We start from the raw sequence: 22,518 nt of genomic DNA, 5'->3' as shown, positions 1-22,518 counted from the left end.
AAGTGGTCTACAGACCTTTAGGACTTTCTCAAGTCCTTATAAAAAGTATTGCAGAGCATACTTCACTCTGCTTTGAGCTTGGATCTGAATTCTGGGAGGCTGGGAGGTGATCAGATGTATGCACAGGCAGCTCACTGAGACTATTAACACAGAGCTTCCTATCTGGTTTGTACAACACCAAGTGTGATGCAGTTTCTGATTCTACTGCGAACCAGGGTTGGCTAGAGAACAATCAGTTGGGAAAGTTAAAAGTTTGCGGTGATTTTCTCTTTTTATGTGTCAACCTCAGTGACACATAAAAAGTGAATTACTTTTTCTCCTGTCTTGACTAAAAAAAAAAAAAAAAAATATTTTCCAAGCATGGAAAGGACTCATTATTATGAACAACTGCTTAGGGTTAGGAATAGAGTTGCCCTACATTAGATATTTCAGGTTTTCAATACTGCATGATAAATAAAAACACAAAGGGATTTTAAGGAAACAAGTATAGAACTGAACAGGCCACCTTGTGAGCAGGGCAGAAAGACTCTGGACTAAAGGTCTGTGACCCAGTCAGGACAAGAGGTTCATGTGACCATCGCTTAGGACACTATGTGTCAGATGATGCCATAGACTCTTTCAGGCCCTGGACCATGGCTTCCTTGCAAACCCAGGTGATCTATGGCTTTTCTGAACTTCAGTTTCCTGATCCTTAAGGGGGTAGGGTGTAGTGGATAACAATCGGGTGACATTCTGAAATTTCATTCCTTATGACAAGCAGAAGTAGGAGGAGTCTGAGGGAGAAACATGCAAATACTCCTGCTTGAAGAAGAGGGGGAAATACAGAATCCCCAGGTCCCTAAAAGTCACACCTGACACATGCCTGCTCCTGAAGCTGCTGCTGCTGCAGCCACACCCAATCTACAACCTGACGAATCGGCACGCCTTTTCCAGGTAGAAATGGCAGCAGGGTTCTGGCTCTGAGCTGACTGGCTGAGACAGATGGTGACCGGCCATCCTAACTCGAGCTGAGCAATCCAAGGACCAACTCTAATGCTAAGGTGTAGACAGCCGTGGTCCTAGGACTTACTATGTCACCACTACAGCTGCAGGGCAGCAACAGGAAGCAACCCGGAAATCATGGGTCAGCTTTGTAGAGCCTGTGACCACTGACTGGGCCCCAAATGCAGCTTTCCTCGGGGAAGTATTTCCACATATTCTATTAGGCACTATCAACATTCTAAAAGACAGACAATGGTGCCATTACAAGGGGACTTAACATTCCTCTGAATTACATCGGTTCTGAAATAAAAGCTCTGACCATTCGGCCCCCTGGGGGAGCTATGCCCTACCTTCGCACACAGGGCAGCACTCCCCTTCAGGCACATAGTATCGTTCGCAGTTCAACTCCCCACACTGAGCAGTGAAGCAGATGGAGACGCCCCCTTGGCATCGACAGAACCGACAGTTGTCCATTCGAAACATGTCTCCGTCGTAATACTCCACGCTGTTGAATACGCAGGCTGGCTTAGTTTCTGCAGAGAGTCAAGACAAACAAGGCATGGGGAAGAGGGGCGTATCTCATGGGGCCCCACCCACAGACAAAGAAATACACGTAACTAAGGAATGCTTAGAGGGGGAGACATAAGCCTACCTGGGTTATACAACGCCAAGCGGTCAGCTCTGAACTCAAATACATACAAGTGACACTAGCTGGACTGAGTAGGTCTCGTATTTATTTATTTAGGCACACACACACATGCTCTCCTCTCTCTCTCTCTCTCTCTCTCTCTCTCTCTCTCTCTCTCTCTCTCTCTCTCTCTCGGTCATGATTCCACGAGGAGCAAGGTGCAAGGGGGGAGATACGTAAGAGAGGGGTTTGAAGGAAGAATGGGAAGGGAGCAAATGATGTAATCATATTTTAATAAAAGAAACTCAACTCAACAAGGCACATTTGAGGTCAGTTTTGAGTGGCGTCTTTGTACGTTTTGAAATAGCCTCTAGAATGTTCTGTCAGCAGGAAGTTCTAATTTGATGGAAATGTACTAAACTGAATTTAGCCCTCATGGAGGGACGAGCGCCCAGTAAAAACAAAACACACAGTTATCCCATTCACACAGAGGAACTGAAATGCTCCTTGGCAAGATCTAGCCTGACTTCCTCCACCCCATCACAGGTAACCCTCTAAGACCATGACACTTGTTTGTGAGACTGTATTTTACTAATTCTTGATCTTTGAACAAGGATCCTGTTTTCATACTGGCTTTTGCTTTGCTTCCAAAGATTTAGGTAGGCCTGTTCGTTTGTTTCCCTTCTTGGCTTAATAATCGATAACGAATTATTAGTGCTAGGCCAGTAACATCCATTACCTCATTTAATCTCAATACAAAGATATGAGGCAGGTATGATCACGAGGCTAGAAGCGAGGGAATTCTAGATCATTTGTCTCAAAAATGCATCTTTAGCAAACGGCAGAACTGAAAACCATAGTCCTTGAACTGAAAGCTTGTATTCTACATTCAATCCCATGGTTACTTCTACTAAGGACTTAACAGTTTCATATTCAAAACTGTCAGTATGAGACCAATGATTTCTTTTTTTTTTTTCTGAAAACTAATACCAACCAGACAAAAGACACTATCAGAAAATAAAACCACAGATCAGTATCTCCTGTGAATTGAGACAAGCATTCTCAAAGACGCTACTACCAGGCCACATCTTATGGTTATAAAAGGGGTTAGATACTATGACCAACAGGTATGTATTACATAGTGCCAAGCTGGTTCAATTATTCAAAAATACGTTCCTTTTAATAAGACATGTCAACCGAATAAAGGACAAGAACTATTTTCTTGCATTTTTGCATACTTTGCAGAATAAACATCTGAAGGAATCCGAAACTCTTCCATTATAAAAACACTTAGCAATAAGGACTAGGAAGAAACTTTGGCACCTTGATAGATAGCGTTGATTTGCTTTGGATACGAAGGGTATTCTCAGTCCCACCATCACCCAAGGACTGTGTGTTGAAGATTCGGCTACCGAGATATACATGGCTTGTCAGGTCACAGGCTTTATCAACTGGTTAATCCATTAAGTTCACAGCTGACTGGACTATTAGTGGAGCCTTGTTGGAGGAACTCGGGCATGCCTTTAAAGGGTATATCTTGACCCTGGAGCCTTCCTCTCTCTCCTCCTTCTCTGGCTGCTATGCCCTTTCTGCAATGATGCTACTGTCTCGACACAGCCCTAAGAACAACAGGCCAGGCCACAGTGAACCTAGAACCATAAGCCAAAATAAATCTTTTCTTCCTAAGTTGTATTTCTTAAGTATTTTTTTTTAATCACACTGGGAAAAAAAGCTAACACAAGGGTCTACAAGGACTCACGGATAACATCATACTTAGCAATGTTGGAAGACTAAACTTTCCTCCCCTAAGACCAAGAAAAAGACAGTGATGTCTGTTCTTAGAACATCAGTTTAACATTACAATGCCAAGACAATTAGGGAAAGGAAATAAGTAAAAAGCATCCAGAGTGGATGCCATGATTTTAAATAATAAAAAAAAACCCTAAAAAATTCACTGGAAATCTATCAGACATTATAAACAACTTCAGCAAGGTTACAGGGTACAAACTGCAATATAAGAAAATTGAATTTCTATACACTACCAATAAACATTCAGAAAATAAAGTTTTAAAAAAATCCTATTTCCCAATAGAATCAGAAAGAATAAAATACTTACAAAAAATTTAAGTACAAAACTTATACTCTGGTCAACTATTTAAAGAAATTAAAAAGTTCTAGATAAAATAGACACAGACTGAAAAGCAATATTGTTAAGATGAAAATATTCCCTAAATTAATCTAATAGTCAGTGCAACCCCAAAATCCTAGCTCATTCTTTTGTCTAAACTGACACTCTGGTCATAAAACTCACATGGAAACGTAAGGGATTCAGAATCGACAAAACAATCTTTAAAAGAAGAACGAAGTCAGACACTTCACACATCCTGATTTCCACACGTGACCCAAAGCTAGAGTGACCAAGACTAGTGTGTGCCGTGGTAAGGACAAGACAGGACACTTCCGAACTGAGAACTCAGAAAGAAACCGTCAGCATGACCATTTCTGACAAGAGTGCCAGGACAATTTGATGAGAGGAGGGAAGAAAAAAAAGGTGCAGAGACAACCACATATCCCCACGCTAAGGAATGGGGACCAATCGGCTACGTCACTAACAGTGTATTCAATGAGTCACTAGGGGAAGGAGTATCCTTTCTAGACTTCAACATCACGTCAACTGGGAAGGGACACTGTGGCTCTGGCAGGCCTTGCCCTTCTCCCCTATTCCCTCTACCTTGCTAAAAAAACATTAGACTACATTCCTACCAAGGTCTAGCCCGTTCTTTGGCCACTTCCCCCTCCTGATGCTGACGACCAAAGTTAAGCAATCAGAAGCCCCCTTTGGTTTACCCAGCTAACATGCCCTATTAAAATGAAGCATCTCATCCTAACACAGGGTTTCCTCCTTTCCCTTTATAAACTGCCATTTGCCTATGTGCCACGTCTGTCTCCTCTCTATCCAGAGGCTGTCCTTTGTCTCTCTAGGACAGACACCCCTGCCCCCTTACCACAGCACTCCTTTACCACAGCATCCCAGCCCATTCTAACACAGACCTCCTCTTCTTCTCCTCTTAAAATGACACCTGCAAGGTCACTGGCTGCTGTTTTTTCTGCCAGAGTCAGAAAGCAGCCACTTTAACTCTTCTTCCCTGCTTAATAAAGGATCTCTCACCAAGCAGAGGTGGCGCCCGCCTTTAATCCCAGCACTCGGGAGGCAGAGCCAGGCGGATCTCTGTGAGTTCGAGGCCAGCCTGGGCTACAGAGCGAGTTCCAGGAAAGGTGCAAAGCTGCACAGAGAAACCCTGTCTCGAAAAACAAAAAAAACAAAACAAAAACAACAACAAAAAAAGGATCTATCTGTGGAAACAGGTGCTTGGGTGTGGTTTGTGCTGAATTCAGGGTTGAGAGGGAGCCCCTGATGTGCAGGGGTCGGGGTGTCCCTTTCAACATCCATTCAGACTGGAAAAAAAGTAAGCCAACCAATATTAATTATTTAGCTTCGTTAATGAACCACATTCACCACAGAGGTGAAGCCACAAATCTCAGGGCAGGATCTGAAAGAGGAAGGAATGAAACTCTGGTCATGCACAGAGCTGCTTCAGGACTTGTTTTCACAGTGAGGTGTGTAGAAGCTTCCAGGGAAGAGGCTTGATTGACAGGAGAATGGGGACAGTTAGTCAACCAGCTACAACACCTATGGGGATGAGGGGGCGGGGGTCAAGCTTAAGAGAGACGGAGAGTCTCCAAAATTACAGTCCAGAAAATAACCTTTAGGGTAAGCCTTTCTGGGTTAAAACAAAAGAAAACCAATCGGCAAAATGAAGTCTTGACGTTTGATGTTGAAATTAATTAGTAAGAGCTTTCCAAATACGTGTGTGATGAAAAAGCTACTGGTGGTCTTGGAGGAGCAGTGCCCAATTACTTCTTCCCCTGTTGAAGATGGATGTGAACCTTAGGGTGACGAAGAGCTGGCCACTCCCCTCTACTGGAGCAGAAACAGTACCACGGTAGACTTTGCACTCCTTGGTATGGAAGTGTCTCTCAGTGACTGCTCCATGTGCTTTATGTTAGGCAATTTCTTTCCCCCCCCCCCCCCCCCCCCCCCCCGAGCTGAGGACCGAACCCAGGGCCTTGAAGCACTCTACCACTGAGCTAAATTCCCAACCCCTGTGTCGGGCAATTTCTATTTCTCTATTCCGTTAGCTTCTCTTTCACCTCATGTCCCACAGCTCTTGAAGGAGAGAGCCGTACTATACACTGCTGGAGGACTCGAGTTCTGATTGGCTGAAGGTGACTGGTATCCCAGGGAAAGGCTGAAACACGGAACTTCATAGGAAATGTAAAAATGGAGGACCACCCCCAACCCTGCCCAGGTCTACTCCTGCTGCATTTTTTCTTCAATTTTAGTGGAGGGCAGCTTCTATGTTGCCACTGGTCTCTTTCCACTGTGGGGTGACCTGTGTAGGAAGCCGAAGGTGTGACAGGCGTGTGACTGGAGGGGTGAAAGGGTGGGGGTGGGTGGGGGAGGGAGTGGGATGCGGCAGCTGGACAATCTCTCCCAGTGTCCCTCTGACTGACAGAAGATCAGGCATAAAGGCTTCCAAGTACCGGAAGGGGAAACAGACCTTTTCTACTGGATACTTCCGTTCTATGCCAGGAGATGCCAAGGAAACAGGAATTTAGAACGAGGGAAAAGGGACAATACTTAAAAACACCGCAGAATCCTCTCATGAGCACTAGCTTAACTAAGGCTCTGGGGAACAACAGGAGTGTGCAATAAATAACACCCCAAACAGAGTCTTTCTTTCAAACGACTGGATTCTCTCCCTTTCTGTACTGGAAGACACTCTGACCTTGGGCCCTTACTGCACATAACTGCCATCCAGACAGGGGAACGGTTCTTCACAGATGCCCTTAGTCACTGCTTTCTTATTAACATGCTCCAGATTGGGTTTACAGACCAACATCGTACATGATAAGAAAGCTGATTTTGAGTGTGTCTTTCCTGTGCATGACTTTACTTCAGACGTCCCAGTCTTTTCTTTTTTTTTTTTTTTTTTGGTTTTTCGATACAGGGTTTCTCTGTGTAGCTTTGCGCCTTTCCTGGATCTCGCTCTGTACAACAGGCTGGCCTTGAACTCATAGAGATCCGCCTGCCTCTGCCTCCCGAGTGCTGGGATTAAAGGCGTGCGCCACCACCGCCCGGCCAGACGTCCCAGTCTTAATTAAGACCCTTAAATGTTACTGTACATTCAATCTCTGTCCTTTAATACTACTGGGAGATCAGCACCACAGGGACAGGCAGATGTCTGGAAAGGTCCAAGAACAGGCTAAAAACACAAGCCACACTGCATCCTGCTGCCTTCCTATGAATTTAGTCCGTGCCCATCTTAAACCGCTCCAGGTTAATCCTGTGCACACAAGCGACCCGCCTTTCTCTCCCCTGCCTTCCACCACTCTTGGCATGCCTGAGAAAAGTGAAGCTCTCTTCCTGTTATTCAGGTGACAGACTCTTAACACTGTTGAACATGGAGTGACCTCAAGTTATACCTAGTCTCGCTCAGTACGCCCAGTATTAAAGATTATAAGGCTGAAACAATTTCTGGGAGTTTCAATCGATATGTTTCCAATACCATAATACCACTGACTTACTTGGGGAACATATTATATAACTAAGTCACCCTGAAGGAGTCTGTTGCTGATGATGTCATTCACACCAAATATTCTATTTATCTAGGTGGCTCGTGTACACACCGGGAAGCTGTGTGTCTAAGCATGACTGCTGGTTACTTCCGCATTCTACAGCTGGTGTCTCAAGAGCCAGAGCCTATGGAATGAGAGGTGGGACATGCGTACGATGTCAGGGGAGATAAGGGCACAATGGAGCAGACAGGCATGTTGAGCTGTGAGGTCGGCAGGGCAGCTCCAGCTCACCGCTGATAAAACATCTTCCTGTGAGCTGGGACAGATACAGTTGTTTCTTGAAGGAGGTGGCTGACGGGTCACCACTCGATCCTATCACTTGTTCCCGTGGTTTCTGGTGTCACCACACAAGAAACCTTCCTCTCAGCTTGCATCAGAGAAGCCCACGGCAAACCTGTGCTGCACACGACCACTCTCTGCCCCCCGCCATCTACCAACACAAGACCAAGCCAGGCTTATGGAGGGAGCTCTCCAGTCTATTCATCCAGCCTGGGGAACTCAAGAGCTCTGGAATTCATTTTGGGACCATCTTCAAAATTTGCATCTTCATTTTAATGTATGTTTTTAAAAAGTCACGGGAGCCCCATGGGTCAGCTCAGGAGCTGCGTCTTAACTGTGAAATCTCTGCTTCGACACGTGAGGCTGGTCACATTAACCGTCAATCTACTCTTTCCTCAACTGGGGTCTACCTGTGGATGTAACTGGGGACTTCGCAGACCACAAGACAGTAATCCAGACTCCAAGGTCCAGCTGTGCACATCTGCCCTTTCACCGAGTTTCAGTGGTAATTCTTGCCTTCTATTCAGGAGCCTGGCATCAGGGTACTGGTTTCTATATTTGTGCTGTTGAAGCGACTGAACACATAACATACTGCTCGGTGCTGCCTTCTTAATTTCCATGTGAGAAAGAAGTCGCCATTAGGGACTGTGTGTTGCTCTATCCAGCGGGTCTTTTTGCCTCTACGAATAAGAACCTACATCCTTTTACATTTTAATGACAGGGAAGCTGGGGGGCAAGGCGTGATGTTTAACTCCGGCAACTACATGGACTACAAAGACACCCATCAGCCTGCATACTTGCGTGGGCTCTGTTTAATTTTCACTTTCAACTGGGGCTGACAACCTTATGACTAGTCTTCTCTCTTCTAATTAATATTTAACCACTATGTTATTAAACCTGTTCTCAGGGTATAGCTGCCCCAAATCCTTGTGGATAAGCAAGTTCCTCTCCGTTTCTTTTGTTTCCCTCCCTTCCCCCTGGTTCTCGTTCCCTCATCCCTCTGTCCTTTCCTTGTACCCCCCCAACACACATACACACACACACACACATACAAAGGAACACACACACATATGCACACACACATACACACACGGACAAACACATATACACACACACACACTCACACGCACAGGCCCATGTGCATACACACCAGAGAGAGAGACAGAGATAGATAGAGATAAGAAGAGAAAGATTGAGGGAGAGACTATGATATAAATCACATAAATTCACATATAAATACACATGGATGGATGTATACACGTCCCTGTCAAAATAAACAAGATACACGCAAAGATAGATTAGCCTTTAAAAAAAAAAAAATCCCATGGTACTGAATTAGAGTTCTCACAGAATTAGAGTTACTGCCTAGTCTCCTACAACCGAATGGTCATTATAACACAAGATAATACACAGCAAGAGAAGAAACGATAAGGATAGCGCAAAAAACCCATGGTGAGAAGGAGCAACTCCAGGGAACACGGTAACTCGCTTTGGCTGCCAGATGGTCAATCTTACTCTTAAGGTCAGGGTTCTATAAGAAGTGTCTACAAGTGATGGCAAGCCACGAAGACTGGTATCAAGGTTGCTGAGAAGGCGCGGTCCATGTTCTGACTGATAGAGAAGCCTAGCACTCGGCTTTCAAGGAGCAAAGAGAGAAGATGGGCGATCTTCCTTATCCACAGAAACGAAGCACATGTTCTGCAGGTGTTCTTGGCGGAAGAATGACGTCAGAGGGAGGTGTGGGACCGTGGAACACGGGGTTCTCCTGTGAAGTGACCCCCCCTCTGCGAGCTGGCGTGTTATCAGTCACTTCTCAAGGGCACAAAGAGGGTTGATCCATCGGATCATTCACTTGTTAAATCCAGAAAATCTGGGGGGACCCCACCCCACCCCCACCCCCGCGGCACGGGTTAAGCCAACATCCGCAGACATGTGATGAGACAGACGGAAGGACTAACCTTCCTAGCAGTTCTCCTTACGGAATGAAGGAGAGACAGCCGTGCAAGAGAACACATCTGAGAGGTATTGCAAAGCCCTGGGATCAAAGAGTGATGATGTCTGCCTCAAGTGGTGCAAGAGTTATGGCATAAGTTAAGTATTCACAGAAAACGGTGAAAGTTAAGCATTCACAGAGTATCACCTGCAGTAAATCATACTGCGGCTCGGTCAGAAGGGAGAGGTCTGCTTGTCCACTGGCTCGGATTTAACAGACAAAAAAACCACTGGCTGGGTGGTAGCAGGAGTGATGGGAAGCACTTCAAAGAGATTTAAGCCCATGGAACTTTCCCCACACCTTCCCTTGTAGGTTTCTATTTATAAAATCTGTATATCGGGATGCTTACTCTAGCCTTCCTGTCTCCCTCCTCCACCACCAACACCCAGGGTGGTGTTCTGTGAGTGTGGACAGAATGGGAGCACACAGAATAAAGACTATTTACACTTGACGCGTAATTACTATTACTCATTTCAGTCTAGCGTCGTGGAACCGAGGCTCCCGGTGACCTCGAGCCTTCCCCAACAATTCCCATCTTACATCGTTCGGTCTGAGGTTTTTCTTAACCACCCAGCTACACTACCACTGTTTCTTCAGTGGAAACCAAAGCAACAAGACACATGATCACGTGAATGGAAAATACACAAGGTCACGATTCGAGGAGGATTCCACATTAGGAGGACCTCTTTGTGTGTGTCTTTGTGTGGCGGTGTGTGTGGGGGGGGGGGCGGGGGGCGGGGGCAGGATATGCTCATGGGAACCTGAGAGCGGGAAGGAGACCTCCCAAAGACTGGATTCTCACAGGCAGTAGTCGCTGCCAGGTTCTGTGTGTGCAATGTATTTTGGGATAGCTGCTTAACGGTCCCGACTTTCGCCCAGGCACAGACAGTGGTCGTGGTCTATGCAATTACGTTGCTGTGCTTTTCCCGAAAAATTCCAACAGAGGAGCATGGTTCAGGTTTTTCTACTCTCCCAACGTCCAGATCTAATAAACATCAGGTGGCCAAATACCAAGCTGTCCTGTGAAGGGTGAAGGTAAGAGGCAGGTTCTGTTGAAGGGATCCTATGACACTGGAGCCCTTGATCTAGAGCCAGGAGGGTCAAGTCTAAAGCTGGCCGATACTGCTCCCAAACACTGATCTAAGATGTTCTTTAACTAGGGAAACACCGGCCTAGAAGAATGAGGTCTTTTCTCCCATGTGATTTCAGTGAGATTATCTCCGGACATGGGGACAGGACACTGGATGACAGAAACTATGTAACAGGCTCTCTGACTCCCCCTTTATTTCCCCTGCAATTCCCAGACTGAACTTCGGACACACCACATCTTACGATCTGCTCCTGAATCTGTGAGGTTCTCTATGACAGTGTGATACGTCCCTCTCTCTTAGGTGCACAGTGACTAAGCAAGTCCCCTCTCTGAGTGACCTTCACCATGCTCTAAGCATGCTCCCTGCTCTAACGGGCAGAAAGAGCTAGGCTGGCCCCTCCCTCCACCTCCTGCTCCACCAACGTCCACTCTCTGAGAACAAGAGAAACCCCACGTACCATTAACACATTCAAAGACATCACAGCACTTTCCAGGTGTCCCATCTCCACGAGAGACTATGCGGGGAGTAGATCCCACCTCACAAACGGGGACACCACATAAGTCAGAGAGACACTCGCATCTGAAACCAAAGAAAAGGGAAGGAAAACCCCATGAATAAATGACAACACAGAAGTCGGGAGACCCCCAAACAAAGTGGCAAGGGCCTGGGCTACATAAAGGAGTGAGGGGAGGGTGCCATCAGTAGTCACTTCCCAGACAACTATGGCTCATGTCCTAGATAGACAGCCCCATTTTAACTTGGCCCACCTTGGGAGACCCATCGGACCTCAGGTCTTAGTTAACCGGGTTGGTATTCACTGTAACACTGTCCGATGATGTAGGACCGACATACTCATTATGTCGGTCAGGGACGCTCACAATGCATGAGTGTTCCCTCCAGTAAGTAGCGACAGGCTACAGCCTTGTTTCCAGGGATGGGTAGGCATTCTCTAGAGGTTTCTCTTTCTTCCCCCTCCCAACAATGAAGTTATTGGCTTTTCATTCATTCCTTGTCAGTACGATCCTCTCTAGGAGCACAGTCACCTTGAGCAATATTTAATTTATGTTTGAGTGCTGTGGACACAACAGACGGAAGACTGAAGTCTCTACACGCAGTGGGGCATGAGGTGTAGGCAAATGGACCTTGTGACAGCTGTCTCGGAAGCAGAAGGTTTTCATTTCTTGAGTTCTAAGCTACCACAGGTGCATGTATCTCTGCATGCAGGGATGAGATACTGCATGAGCTATAAGCTCTGGTCACTCTTGACTTTAATTCTGCTGTGAAAGCTGCCTAGACGAGGGAGCCAAGAAAGAGAGGTTAAGCGAAGAAAACAAAGAGGAGAAGACACTGGCTTCTCAGATGCAATGAAATAAGACGCTGGGGATGAGATGCTCAGGCAGCTGGGTACCAGCATCCAAATGTAGTAATGGGAGGTAGCTGCTAGCCTCTAGTCCTGAGGACTACATAGGGAGCAGAGTGTGGGTCAAAGAGTAGAAAGAGTGATGGAGCAAGATGCCAGGTTGAGAGGAGTCAATAAAGGCATCCTTAAGAGAGAGATGCTGGAAGGAAGCATGGAGGTTCTCATGTATAGCGGGGGCGTTGTTCTGACCAGGGGAGGGGCACTCACATCAGGAATTATTAAGAGACTCATTAATTCTGCTTTGTCCCCTTTCTTGCTTAAGTGATTAGTCTGTTCTATTATTTTTTTTTTTTGGTTTTCCGAGACAGGGTTTCTCTGTGTAGCTTTGCGCCTTTTCCTGGATCTCACTTGGTAGCCCAGGCTGGCCTCGAACTCACAGAGATCCGCCTGGCTCTGCCTCCCGAGTGCTGGGATTAAAGGCGTGCGCCACCACCGCCCGGCTAGTTTGTTCTCCTATTATTTGCATCTTCTATAAATTAAAATACGCTTATAGTCTTCCAGTATCTCGATAATCAGACCCAGAACGTCAATGACGTTTATAATTAGCCGTGGAACTAAAGAAACGGAAACGAAGTTAAAGTCTGCACCGTTAAAAGCCACTGGAAAGATGTGAATGAAACGTGGCTCCTGCCACGCCTCCTTTGGTTTTTCCACACGTGATGACGGTTAGATTCCTGGGAGAGCAGGAATGAAAATCACATTAAGGTTTTGCTGCAATCATATTTCTGTCTACAATTTAAGACACATGCCTGTTTGTTTTGTGTGCGGAGTTTTGTATTCCTGCAGGACAACTACCTTCTAGGGCTGGCCTTTGAGCATCCAGTAAGATAATCATCTCGTAATCTTTCATGCTCAAGTGCCTAACTGCTACAGTTTTAAGCACGCAGTCGTATTGCTATGATCGCACAGTTTGGTATATTGCTTACATTACTGCACGTGACACTCTGCACAACTTAACTTCTTCATATGGAGGGCCCACACCTGGATCCTAGTGTCTAGAGGCACTCACAACTGACAGCATCCAAGGAATAGCTAACTGCTTCTATCACATCTTCTGGCATCTAGAATCACACTCGGCCTGTTCATGTGCTGCAGAGAATCATTCATAAACACCAAACAGCACATGTATGGCCAAGAAGTACTTTCTTTGGATGTTGTTCTTCCACACTTTAGCACTCTTTCTATCCAAACACATGTGTGTGGTACACTTCTGTGCCAGACTTGTGGGACCGTGGGAAATCACGTCACACTGAAAATCATTACTAACTTTGCCCTGGATCTGCCACAGTCCTCAGTGTTCCAATACCCCTATTATTATCCTTAGAGACCCATATCGGCACCATGAAGATGAACAAAAACTACTCAAAAGTACTTAGTAACTCACTTAGAAAAGGAGGGTTCCACCCCCCTCCCCCAAATTTTACTACTGAGCCTAAATGGTTGATTGGCAAAGAACCATGATTGTGCAAACTGGTGTGTTCTTGGATCCCGTCCTCTTACCTAACCCCACCCTCCAGCACATGCCTCCTACCCAGTGCCATCCTTTGGCTTCCGACAGATTCCTCTGAACCTAAAATCAGCACTTGAACGGATGAACTGAGGAAGGAACCAGAAAAAGGTGAACATTTGGGCTAAGGCCTGATACGTTTTATCATCTGTTAGGCTTAGATCATGGAAAACCACCTTTAATTGTTTTGAATGGGGGGAGAGGTTAGAAATGGCCCCCTAGCAATTTCATGCAGTTTAACACAATTCACACGAACCATCTGCTGACAAGTGTTCTCCATTCATTCTGTCGGGCGGTAACTCATGCAGACCCCCTGGCTTGCCCGCACCACACAGATGGGTATATTCCTACTCTTCGGGCTTTCCACTTGAGGAAACAAGACTTTCTTCAGAGTCACTTGGAGGAGACGCCGGGCTACAGGACAGCGGAAGCGCGCAGACTGCAATCTGTCCTCACTACCTCCCTCCTTTTCCCTTCTCACTCTTTCTCCCCTCCTCTTCCCTTCTCTCCTACCCCATTCCCGGGTAAGAGCAAGCAAGCAAGGCCAAAGAGAAAACAGATGGATTAGGAGACTAACAGGAGACAGATGCTTAAAGAGGTTGATGTCATCACTCACCCCTCCCCGGTTTCCTGCGGCTCTCCCTCACTCCACCCAGCCTACAACTTTGTTCCTGTACTCACTTCCACAGCCAACAATCTTCTCCTCGTTCCATTTATCAGTGTCTCAGCACACCACTCATCGCCCTGAGGTCCACATACCTCTTCTTTCCAACTCTCTCTCCCAGCATTTCGCTGATGCTACGCTTGCTCACTCTCCGCTCTGGGCAAACACTTGCTTTACTGTTGGGGCTTCTGCACCCCTCTTACTTCCAGAGTGTTCTTTGTCTAGCCCATGGGTCCAGCTGTTTTTCAGGCACCGGTTCCTTTGAACACCTGAACACACTTGTCTGGGGCCCTCCCCCTCCCTTGGTTTGGGTCACACCCCCTTTTTGCAGAGCTGGTATACAAAAAGAGACCGAGTTGGAAATAAAAGGAAAGGATGGATGATATTAGCTAGTTTGGCAAACCAAATGCAACAGCAAGGGAAAACCAGACAGAGATCCTCGATGGCCAACTCAACAAGTCCCCTCTGGACAGAGCGACGTGAGGATACTTCGAGCAGCGAGTCTCTGCCCTAGGAGATGAAAGTCATGCACACAGCATCTACCCTTCTAAAATATAGGCTCCTGTACACTGGGTTCCTATTTGCAAGGTTGTACAGTCACTACTGGCACTTTTTCTTTACCCCAAGCAGAAACCCTGCATCCTACAGCAGCCCTTCCCCTCACCCCCTCGGCGCCCCCCCCCCCACCCCGCCACCCCGCCTCTCCTGCCTCCAGCCCTGGTAACTACAAATGTAAGATATACCTCTGTGTGTTCACCTATTCTGTGCAGTTCATATAAATGGAATCATAAAACAAGAGAGTTAAGGATATTGGTTTTTTTTTTTTAAATTTCAAAGAAGTGGTAATCTGTATCTGCAGTGTGCCAGGGTATCAAGGGAGCCTCTAATGTCATCCTCAATATTAAGATAATAATCGATCAAAACGCCATGTTAATAAATTTCTGTATAATGTAATCACAGCTGCAGCCGGGGGGGGACTTGGTTGAGAGGGCTCCGGCTCTCCTTTTCCTAGAGTAGGTAATGGGTTCAGTTTAGTGGGCATCTTGAGGGCCTGAATGTAATGGTGAAGAGCACTGAAAAATCACATAAACCCCTAGAGGGCACTCACTTCCTTAGGAGGCTTACATTGCTGGGTAGCTGGCTAATAGGCAGTGAGTATACATTTCCTCTTTACCTGTATGTCCTTTGCTTCTGGGACTATATACACAGTCCCAGGCAGTGCAGAAGCTTCCAGACACAGCTTACTGGGTGTTTGCAAGGGTGGCCTCTCCTATCTTGTAGCTTCCACACCCCACTGGATGCTCTGCTTACTCTCACTCTCGCACCAATGGCAATCCGCCATTCACTGAATGCACCAGCCAGCCCCACGCCATAGTTCAGATGCTCACCCATCCCTGGCTCCTCTCACTTAGCCCCTGGTGAAGACCCCGGAGCCCTCAGGACCACATACCCAAAAGGATTTCTCCAGGATTAATTTTCCCTCCTCTGACTTTTAACAATACATAGACAGGGTACCAGACTCTTGTAGAATACCTGCTTCGTCTACTAAATCAAAATCATATTGATTCTCCTGTGAGGTCCTCTAGCGAGGGAGGGGATGGCTTAGAAAAGAAAAAAAAAATGAGCAAAAATTCAACCAACAAGAAATCTGGAACTAACACTTTCTTCATCCATGGCTATTAAGTTAAAGTTAAAGCTTGGAGCATGTATTGTTCATTAAAAAAGAAACTGTTTACATTTATGTATTTATTTTGTGTGTGCGTTGAGTGCATGCGTGTGTGTATGTTGGACATCATGTCTGGAAGTTGGAGAACAACTTTTGGGGGTCAGTTCCCCAGTTTCCCCATTCCTTCATGTGGGTTCTGGGGACTGAATGTAGGTCACCAGCCTCAGTGACAAGCACCTTTCTCCTCTTGTGCCACCCTGCTGGCCCGGCATCGCTTCTTATACACCACACATGACGATCTCAGAGGCAAATGTTTTCCACAGTAGTTATGTGGAAGTCAGACAATGGAATTCGCTTACAATGCAGGCTCTGGGGTATTGCACCTGAGGACCAGTGGGAGAAGGAACTTCAGAATCTGCTGGACACACGCTCTCCAGGAACCACCTTCTAGGACACTTGTGCCTATGTGTGCAGGGGCCGGGTCGCCACGGTTTAAATTTTACTTCCCACTTGAGAGGACCAAGCACACCTTAATATTTTTTTATTTATTTTCTTAATTATTATTATTATTATTGTTATTTTTGCTTGTTGTTTTTCGAGACAGGGTTTCTCTGTGTAGCTTTGCGCCTTTCCTGGAACTCAACTCTGTAGCCCAGGCTGGCCTCGAACTCAGAGATCCGCCTGGCTCTGCCTCCCAAATGCTGGGATTAAAGGCGTGCGCCACCACCGCCCGGCTCGCCTTAACATTTTAATGGGGATGATAATTGTCAGTGTATGCTCTCAACCGTTTACAAAGGCTCCTCCTGCTCTGGACGCCAGTTATTTACTTAACTGTCACCCACCAGAAGAGTGTGAAACTCTTAGCAATCCATTCCCAATTCTCGGGAGGTTGGTTTGCTCACCCATAAGGTAAGACGCATGCTCAGAAAGCATTCTTCTAACTTTGCAATCCCATGACTCTACTGCCACCATTACTGTCCCCCTCGATGCTGCCACCTGATCCAGGCTCTTTTCTACTGCATCTCACTGGCTGGTACCCAGGTCCCAAAGCCTGTCACCTCTGCATCTGCCTGCTTCTCTTCCTTCTTGCTCTCTTTGAATCCCAACCTTCAGACCTGGTTCACTATGTCCCCCTGACATCTCTGTCCCCATAATTTTTGCTTTTCCTGAGGGGTGGGTGGGGTAACAGTTGAACGCGATGTGTTTATGTATGTGTGTGTATATATACATGTATATATACGTATGTATGTTTCATGAGAAGAAACAGCATGCCAAATGCTGGGGTTCTGGTATCACGGAGCAGGTCTGGGACCTGTCTTGACACTAGCTGAAGAATCAATGTTCGTTTGTCTGCTTACCAGAGTGAAGAGAGAAACTTTAAAGGCCACTACACAAGGGGGGGGGGTGACCATTGAACCTGGGTCCTCTGACACCCCCACAGCCCTCTTTGCAAAGCACAGGAGTGCCTCGGGAATGTGCTCTGTGGTAGGCGCTGGCACACAGATGGCAGACATTATTCTAACACCCCTCCTCGGGAGCATCTCTCCAGAGGAAGACATTGGAAGCTGCACACCTCGGGCATCCCATCTTGCCCAACACAGACACTTATCTCTCTGCCCATGCCCTGCGGTCTAAATTGTGAGGTATTCTAGAAAAGAGCTCATCCAATGGTGGCTTTATCCCACACCCGAAAAGGCTGCCTGAGCCTTCGAACGGGGAGACAGTTCTGTCTGCAACCAAAGTCAGAGAGATTTCTCTTGGTCAGGGAACAAGGAGAAACGAAGCATTTAAGTACTCGTACGACTAAGGCTGAAGAGGATAATTAATGAATTAGCTTGTCAGGAATGGAAAAGACGCCACATAAAACACAATCCTATTCCATAAAAAGCAGCTTCATCATTAATGAAACTTGATGCCCTATCGTTCTACTGCTTCATTTTTCTTACCTCTTTCCAGGAACACGTACGTTTAAAACAAGACTGTAAATAAAACATCCCAAAGAAGGAGGTTTGGCATGGAGCGGTCCCAAGGACCACTCTGGAAAACAGTGCAGCTCCCTATGGGAGTGCCTCCGGCTGGAATTTCCCTCCTGACTCTCCCTAGGAGATTTACCACTCCCTGGAGAACTACTGACCCTGCTTCACCCTTCCTCCAGCTAATCCTCATGAATCTTCATCCCTAGCCACAGCCAGCCACGGAGGATCAGTCCCTGCTGTCCATCAGTGGTCCTTCCCCAGTACAGGGAGCTCTACTGTGAACAGCAGCATAACGGGTTACCTCACATCACTTATGACGACTTTGACCTCAGAGACAGGAGGAAAGCGACTCAGTTCTCTGTGGCCCTTAAGCTGTAAGAGGAAGAACTCACGGACGTGCTCTCGCGCACGGGAGACAGAAACCCAAGTAATCAGGACAGCTTCTCTCTTCCTGCCTTTCTCAAGGAGACAATTATGACTTCCTCCTCAAAGACGCCAAGCGCCTAGAAAGCAGAAGGTGGGAGGCCGAAGGAAGAGTGAGCGGTACACGCTGCAGGAAAATGCAAGCTTTAAGTAGACGCGGTTTTCCTAGAACTGCGCCCCACCGTAAGTCAACATGGGGAGGATAAAGCACTTTCTACACATTACTCTCCTGATGTGATCTGGGGCAAGCGTGAAGAGTCTCCAGCCTTGGCAGGAGCCCAGCCACAGCAGAAAATATTCCTCGGCCCTTGTTGAAAAATGTTAGGGCTAGGAGTCCACAGGTATTCCCAACCACCTTGTCCAGCTCAGGTGTCTGACACAGAGGGTCCTCTGCCTCCTCTTCCTTAGGTCTGAGAGGAGTCACTGGTGTATCCTTTCATGGGCTGCCAGGATAGGAGGGAGAGATGCACAGAGGACCATTCAAGATAAGGAAGAAGCTGGGCGGTGGTGGCGCACGCCTTTAATCCCAGCACTCGGGAGGCAGAGGCTGTCAGATCCCTTGTGAGTTCGAGGCCAGCCTGGTCTACAGAGTGAGTTCCAGGACAGGCTCCAAAGCTACACAGAGAAACCCTGTCTCCGAAAACCAAAAAGAAGAGATAAGGAAGAAAGAAGAGAAACTGGCATATTGCAGCCTTTAAAAGGAGGATGGACATGAGGATGTGATCTTCTAAAAGCATTATTTACTTTATGTGTGTATAGATGCCTGAGTGTATGTCTGTGCCCCCCATCATGTGCAGGTAGGAGCTCACAAATGTCAACAGAGGCCCTGGAACCCCTGCAACTTACAGACAGTTGCAAGCTGCCATGTGGGCGCTGGGACCTGAACCTTGGTCCTCTGCAAGGGCCATAAGTGCTCTTAACTGCTGAGTCATCTCTCTGGCTCTGAGAATAAGTTTTACTACAGCAACGCAAAATATTCTCATTTCAAATCCTACAGTCACCAACTGCATTAGACATGGAGGCTCTGGAGCATGGAATCAGCTTGTCTACATATACGGAGTCAGTTTGTGTCTATTTGCAGAGAACATACATGCCAGCAGGCGTGAAGCTAGTCGGACGCCAGGAGTGCCAGGAAGCTTCTGTTTCGGGAGGCCCTGGATATGAGAGCCATGTGACCACGGGAGCTTGGACAGGTTAGATAATCCAAGTCTCAACTGAACCACATGGAAAATCGAGGTGGATAAATCCTCCATACGTCCCATGACTGCTGTGTGGATGAAATGAACCACTACGTGAGAAACATCTAGCACTGTGGCTGAACCATGAAAACGCTCGACACCCGTTCTCACATTTATATTATTCTGGAGGCTTCAGGGGGATGCAGATGAAGCATTTTCAATGCTCTGACCTTGCACAGTCCCTGAAGATCCAAGGTCCTTGCTTCCGTCCCACTTACATAACTCACTCCATCAGCAAAGTCATTGAAGTCACGCACCCCACTTGCAGATAACAACAGGCCACCTTCCGAGTTCTCCACACCCACTCTGTGAAGTTGTCCACGCCAAGATTTTGCCAGTTTCTCCCAAGTCTGAGCCTCTGTCTGATGGGTTCTCTTTAACCTATAAGGCCCCTCCCTGCCTGTGGCGTTTCAGTAGAACCCATCGGAGGCTAATCTTTCCACTATCTTTACATTTCCTGACCCTTTCCTCTCCTCCTGCATCTGTTCTTTCAATGAAAACTCTCAGTTCTATTAGCCAGGGAGAGCAAGCCTAGAAGTCGGCAGGAGCCCAATAGAAGAAGTCCTAAGAACAGAGCAGACACACAGATGGCTCAGGATGTGTCCTCTCTAAGAGGTATCACTCTCACCCTGAGCAGAAACAAACACTTGTTCAGAAGATGCCTGTCTTTTATGCAAAACATGCCAGTTCAAAGATACTGGCAATAAATACGGCCAAGAAAGTAATCTCAAGAAATGCAACATGTCTCAGGAGTGAAGTAAATCCCAAGGATGCCCGCTGCAAACTGGGACTCCACCTAGTGACTGCCTTTGTGCCCAAGGCTGCTGGGATGAGCACACTCCTTGCAGAAGTCACTCTGTCTGTGACTCCTTGGGAAAACGGACCTCCATTTATCCCCAAGGACCCACGTCTTTGGTGACGTGCTCGAGGTACAGTGGCAAGTGGCTGAGGATGGGGACAGGTGGGAGGGAGGTTGTGTGAAGCACAGATTGTGCAGAGTTCACCAAGTGTGAGAGTGGGCACAGAAGGAAGACATTCTAGGTACAAAAGAACCTATGAAGTTTACAAGAACAAGAAACAATCTACACAGCATATGTCAAGACGAGGACAGGGCAATATTATCAAGAGTTTGGCAGCTGATATGGTGGAGAGGCAGGCGAAGGCTGGTTAATAAGGGCTCTGCCTACTATTCTAAGAAGCATCATTCCTTGTAAGAGGAAAGCAGAAAGAAATCTTAAGCAAGTGATGTAGTCTGGCAATGGGTGGTTATCTGGAGGGGGGGGGTCCATTCCATTTCTCTTAAGTCATAAAGATACATGAGATTAGTGCAAATATTTTCAGCTGCAAGACACATTTAAAAACCAAAAAGTCAATGACTCTAATAGCCTAGAATGCCCTTTTGACTTTCTCCATCAGATGAACTCTGACTCATTCCTAAAGACTCAGCTCCAAAGTCAAATATGACAGTTTTCCAAACAGGAATTAGTATCTCTTTGCCCCATAAGCTTTTCCTTATTTTGCACATTTCAACTTCTAAAACATGTAACACTTAAAACTACAATGATTTATTCACATTTGCCACCCCGTAAGCTAAAGGCTCCTTGACATCATGGACATTTTATTCCTTCCAGGTACATGACGAACATTCCAAATATTTGTTTCCTGAACAAGTCAAAACTACAGGATTTTGGATGCTGGGGCTTGCAGTAGATTATCCATAGAATGTACTTATACTTCGATGGGGGTGGGGTGGCGGCGGCGCACATCTGCAATCCCAGAGCTAGGGAGGCAGAGCCAGGCGGATCTCTATGAGTTTGAGGCCAGCCTGGTCTACAGAGAGAGATCCAGGACAGGCACCAAAACTACACAGAGAAACCCTGTCTCGAAACAAACAAACAACAACAACAACAACAAAAAGAATGTACTTACACTTTTATTTATCTGTGTTAGATAGTCATGGGCAAGAAACACAAACAAGGTGGGTCTTGGTCTTCAAAGGGTGCACAGGTTAGCCTAATCTATCCTGATCTATTTATGCTTTCAGTCACCCTCTTTCGAAGAGAAAGTTCTAGAAGTAAACAACCCTGAGTCATAAATAACATTGTACATGTATATACATATGTGAGGGTTTGAGGCAGGGTCATACTCTACAAACCCAAACCAGCCTCAAATTCATGGTAATTCTTTCGTCTCACTCTCCAAGTCCTGGGATTATAGGCCTAAGCCACCATGACCAGCCTGTTACTATAATTGCTGTATTTTATTTATGAGTATCTTCGTGGGCCTCTATTATGGGTCTGTATGCATAGGGAAAAAAATGGATTGCATATATAGTTTAGTCTCACATGAAATTCTAGGCATCCATGAAGGCTCCAGAGCAGGTTTGCCAAGGACAAGAAGGGACAAATGTAACTAATGACTTAAGCTAATCACAAGACTCCTCCCAAATCCATACAAGGCTGGGAAAGGAAAACTTGGAAGGCTTTTGTCTGAGTGATCCACTCACAACAGACTAATTCAGAAAGGCCAAGGGAAACAAGCCATCTGTACCTCCAGGGTTCCAGTTTAGCTGTTCAGTGTCTACGAGGCAAACATGACCTTGAACCTCTACAAACCGTAAAGCACAGTGATGTACAGCCGTCACCTCTGTCCACGATGAAGGGTGCCAAGTGGGTAAATGTTCTATGTTCTATGAAACTCTAGGTTTCTTTCAGTTTTTCCCAAAGAGAGAACGTCTTACATTTCCTTATTAGCTCTCTAAGTAAGTTCACAAAGCTTTTTTTTTTTTCCTTCAGGGTTGTTCAGAGCAGTTCTTTTATTTTCTGGATGATGGATGGATAGAGAAACTTGTCAAGTTCACCAAAGGCTCCACAAAGATTCAGTTGCTTTCCCTCGGTTCTGATGTCTGGACCATTTGGAACACACATAAGCCAATGAGTGATAAGGCCCTGC

The 22,518-nt window shown here is 46.4% G+C and overlaps 1 protein-coding gene across 7 annotated transcripts in view; it reads right to left on the bottom strand.

Moving 5' to 3' along the window:
* The window catches only part of Crim1 (cysteine rich transmembrane BMP regulator 1), a 187,397-nt gene that overhangs the window by 67,384 nt on the left and 97,495 nt on the right, over nucleotides 1–22,518 (bottom strand). For 6 of the 7 annotated variants that reach the window (XM_052746298.1, XM_052746301.1, XM_052746296.1 and 3 more), the window contains 2 exons: nucleotides 11,130–11,251; nucleotides 1,332–1,514 (listed from right to left, as the gene is read on the bottom strand). In XM_052746298.1, coding sequence (XP_052602258.1) covers nucleotides 1,332–1,514; nucleotides 11,130–11,251 — 305 coding nt within the window. The remainder of the gene's footprint in view (nucleotides 1–1,331; nucleotides 1,515–11,129; nucleotides 11,252–22,518) is intronic. The other variant, XM_052746300.1, reaches the window with a different exon arrangement.

Source organism: Peromyscus californicus, unplaced genomic scaffold (genome assembly GCF_007827085.1).
Source record: "Peromyscus californicus insignis strain IS unplaced genomic scaffold, ASM782708v3 Scaffold_1__1_contigs__length_55948999, whole genome shotgun sequence".
In the NCBI taxonomy this organism is placed as follows: domain Eukaryota; kingdom Metazoa; phylum Chordata; class Mammalia; order Rodentia; family Cricetidae; genus Peromyscus; species Peromyscus californicus.
This window is presented reverse-complemented; position numbering and strand designations above follow the sequence as displayed.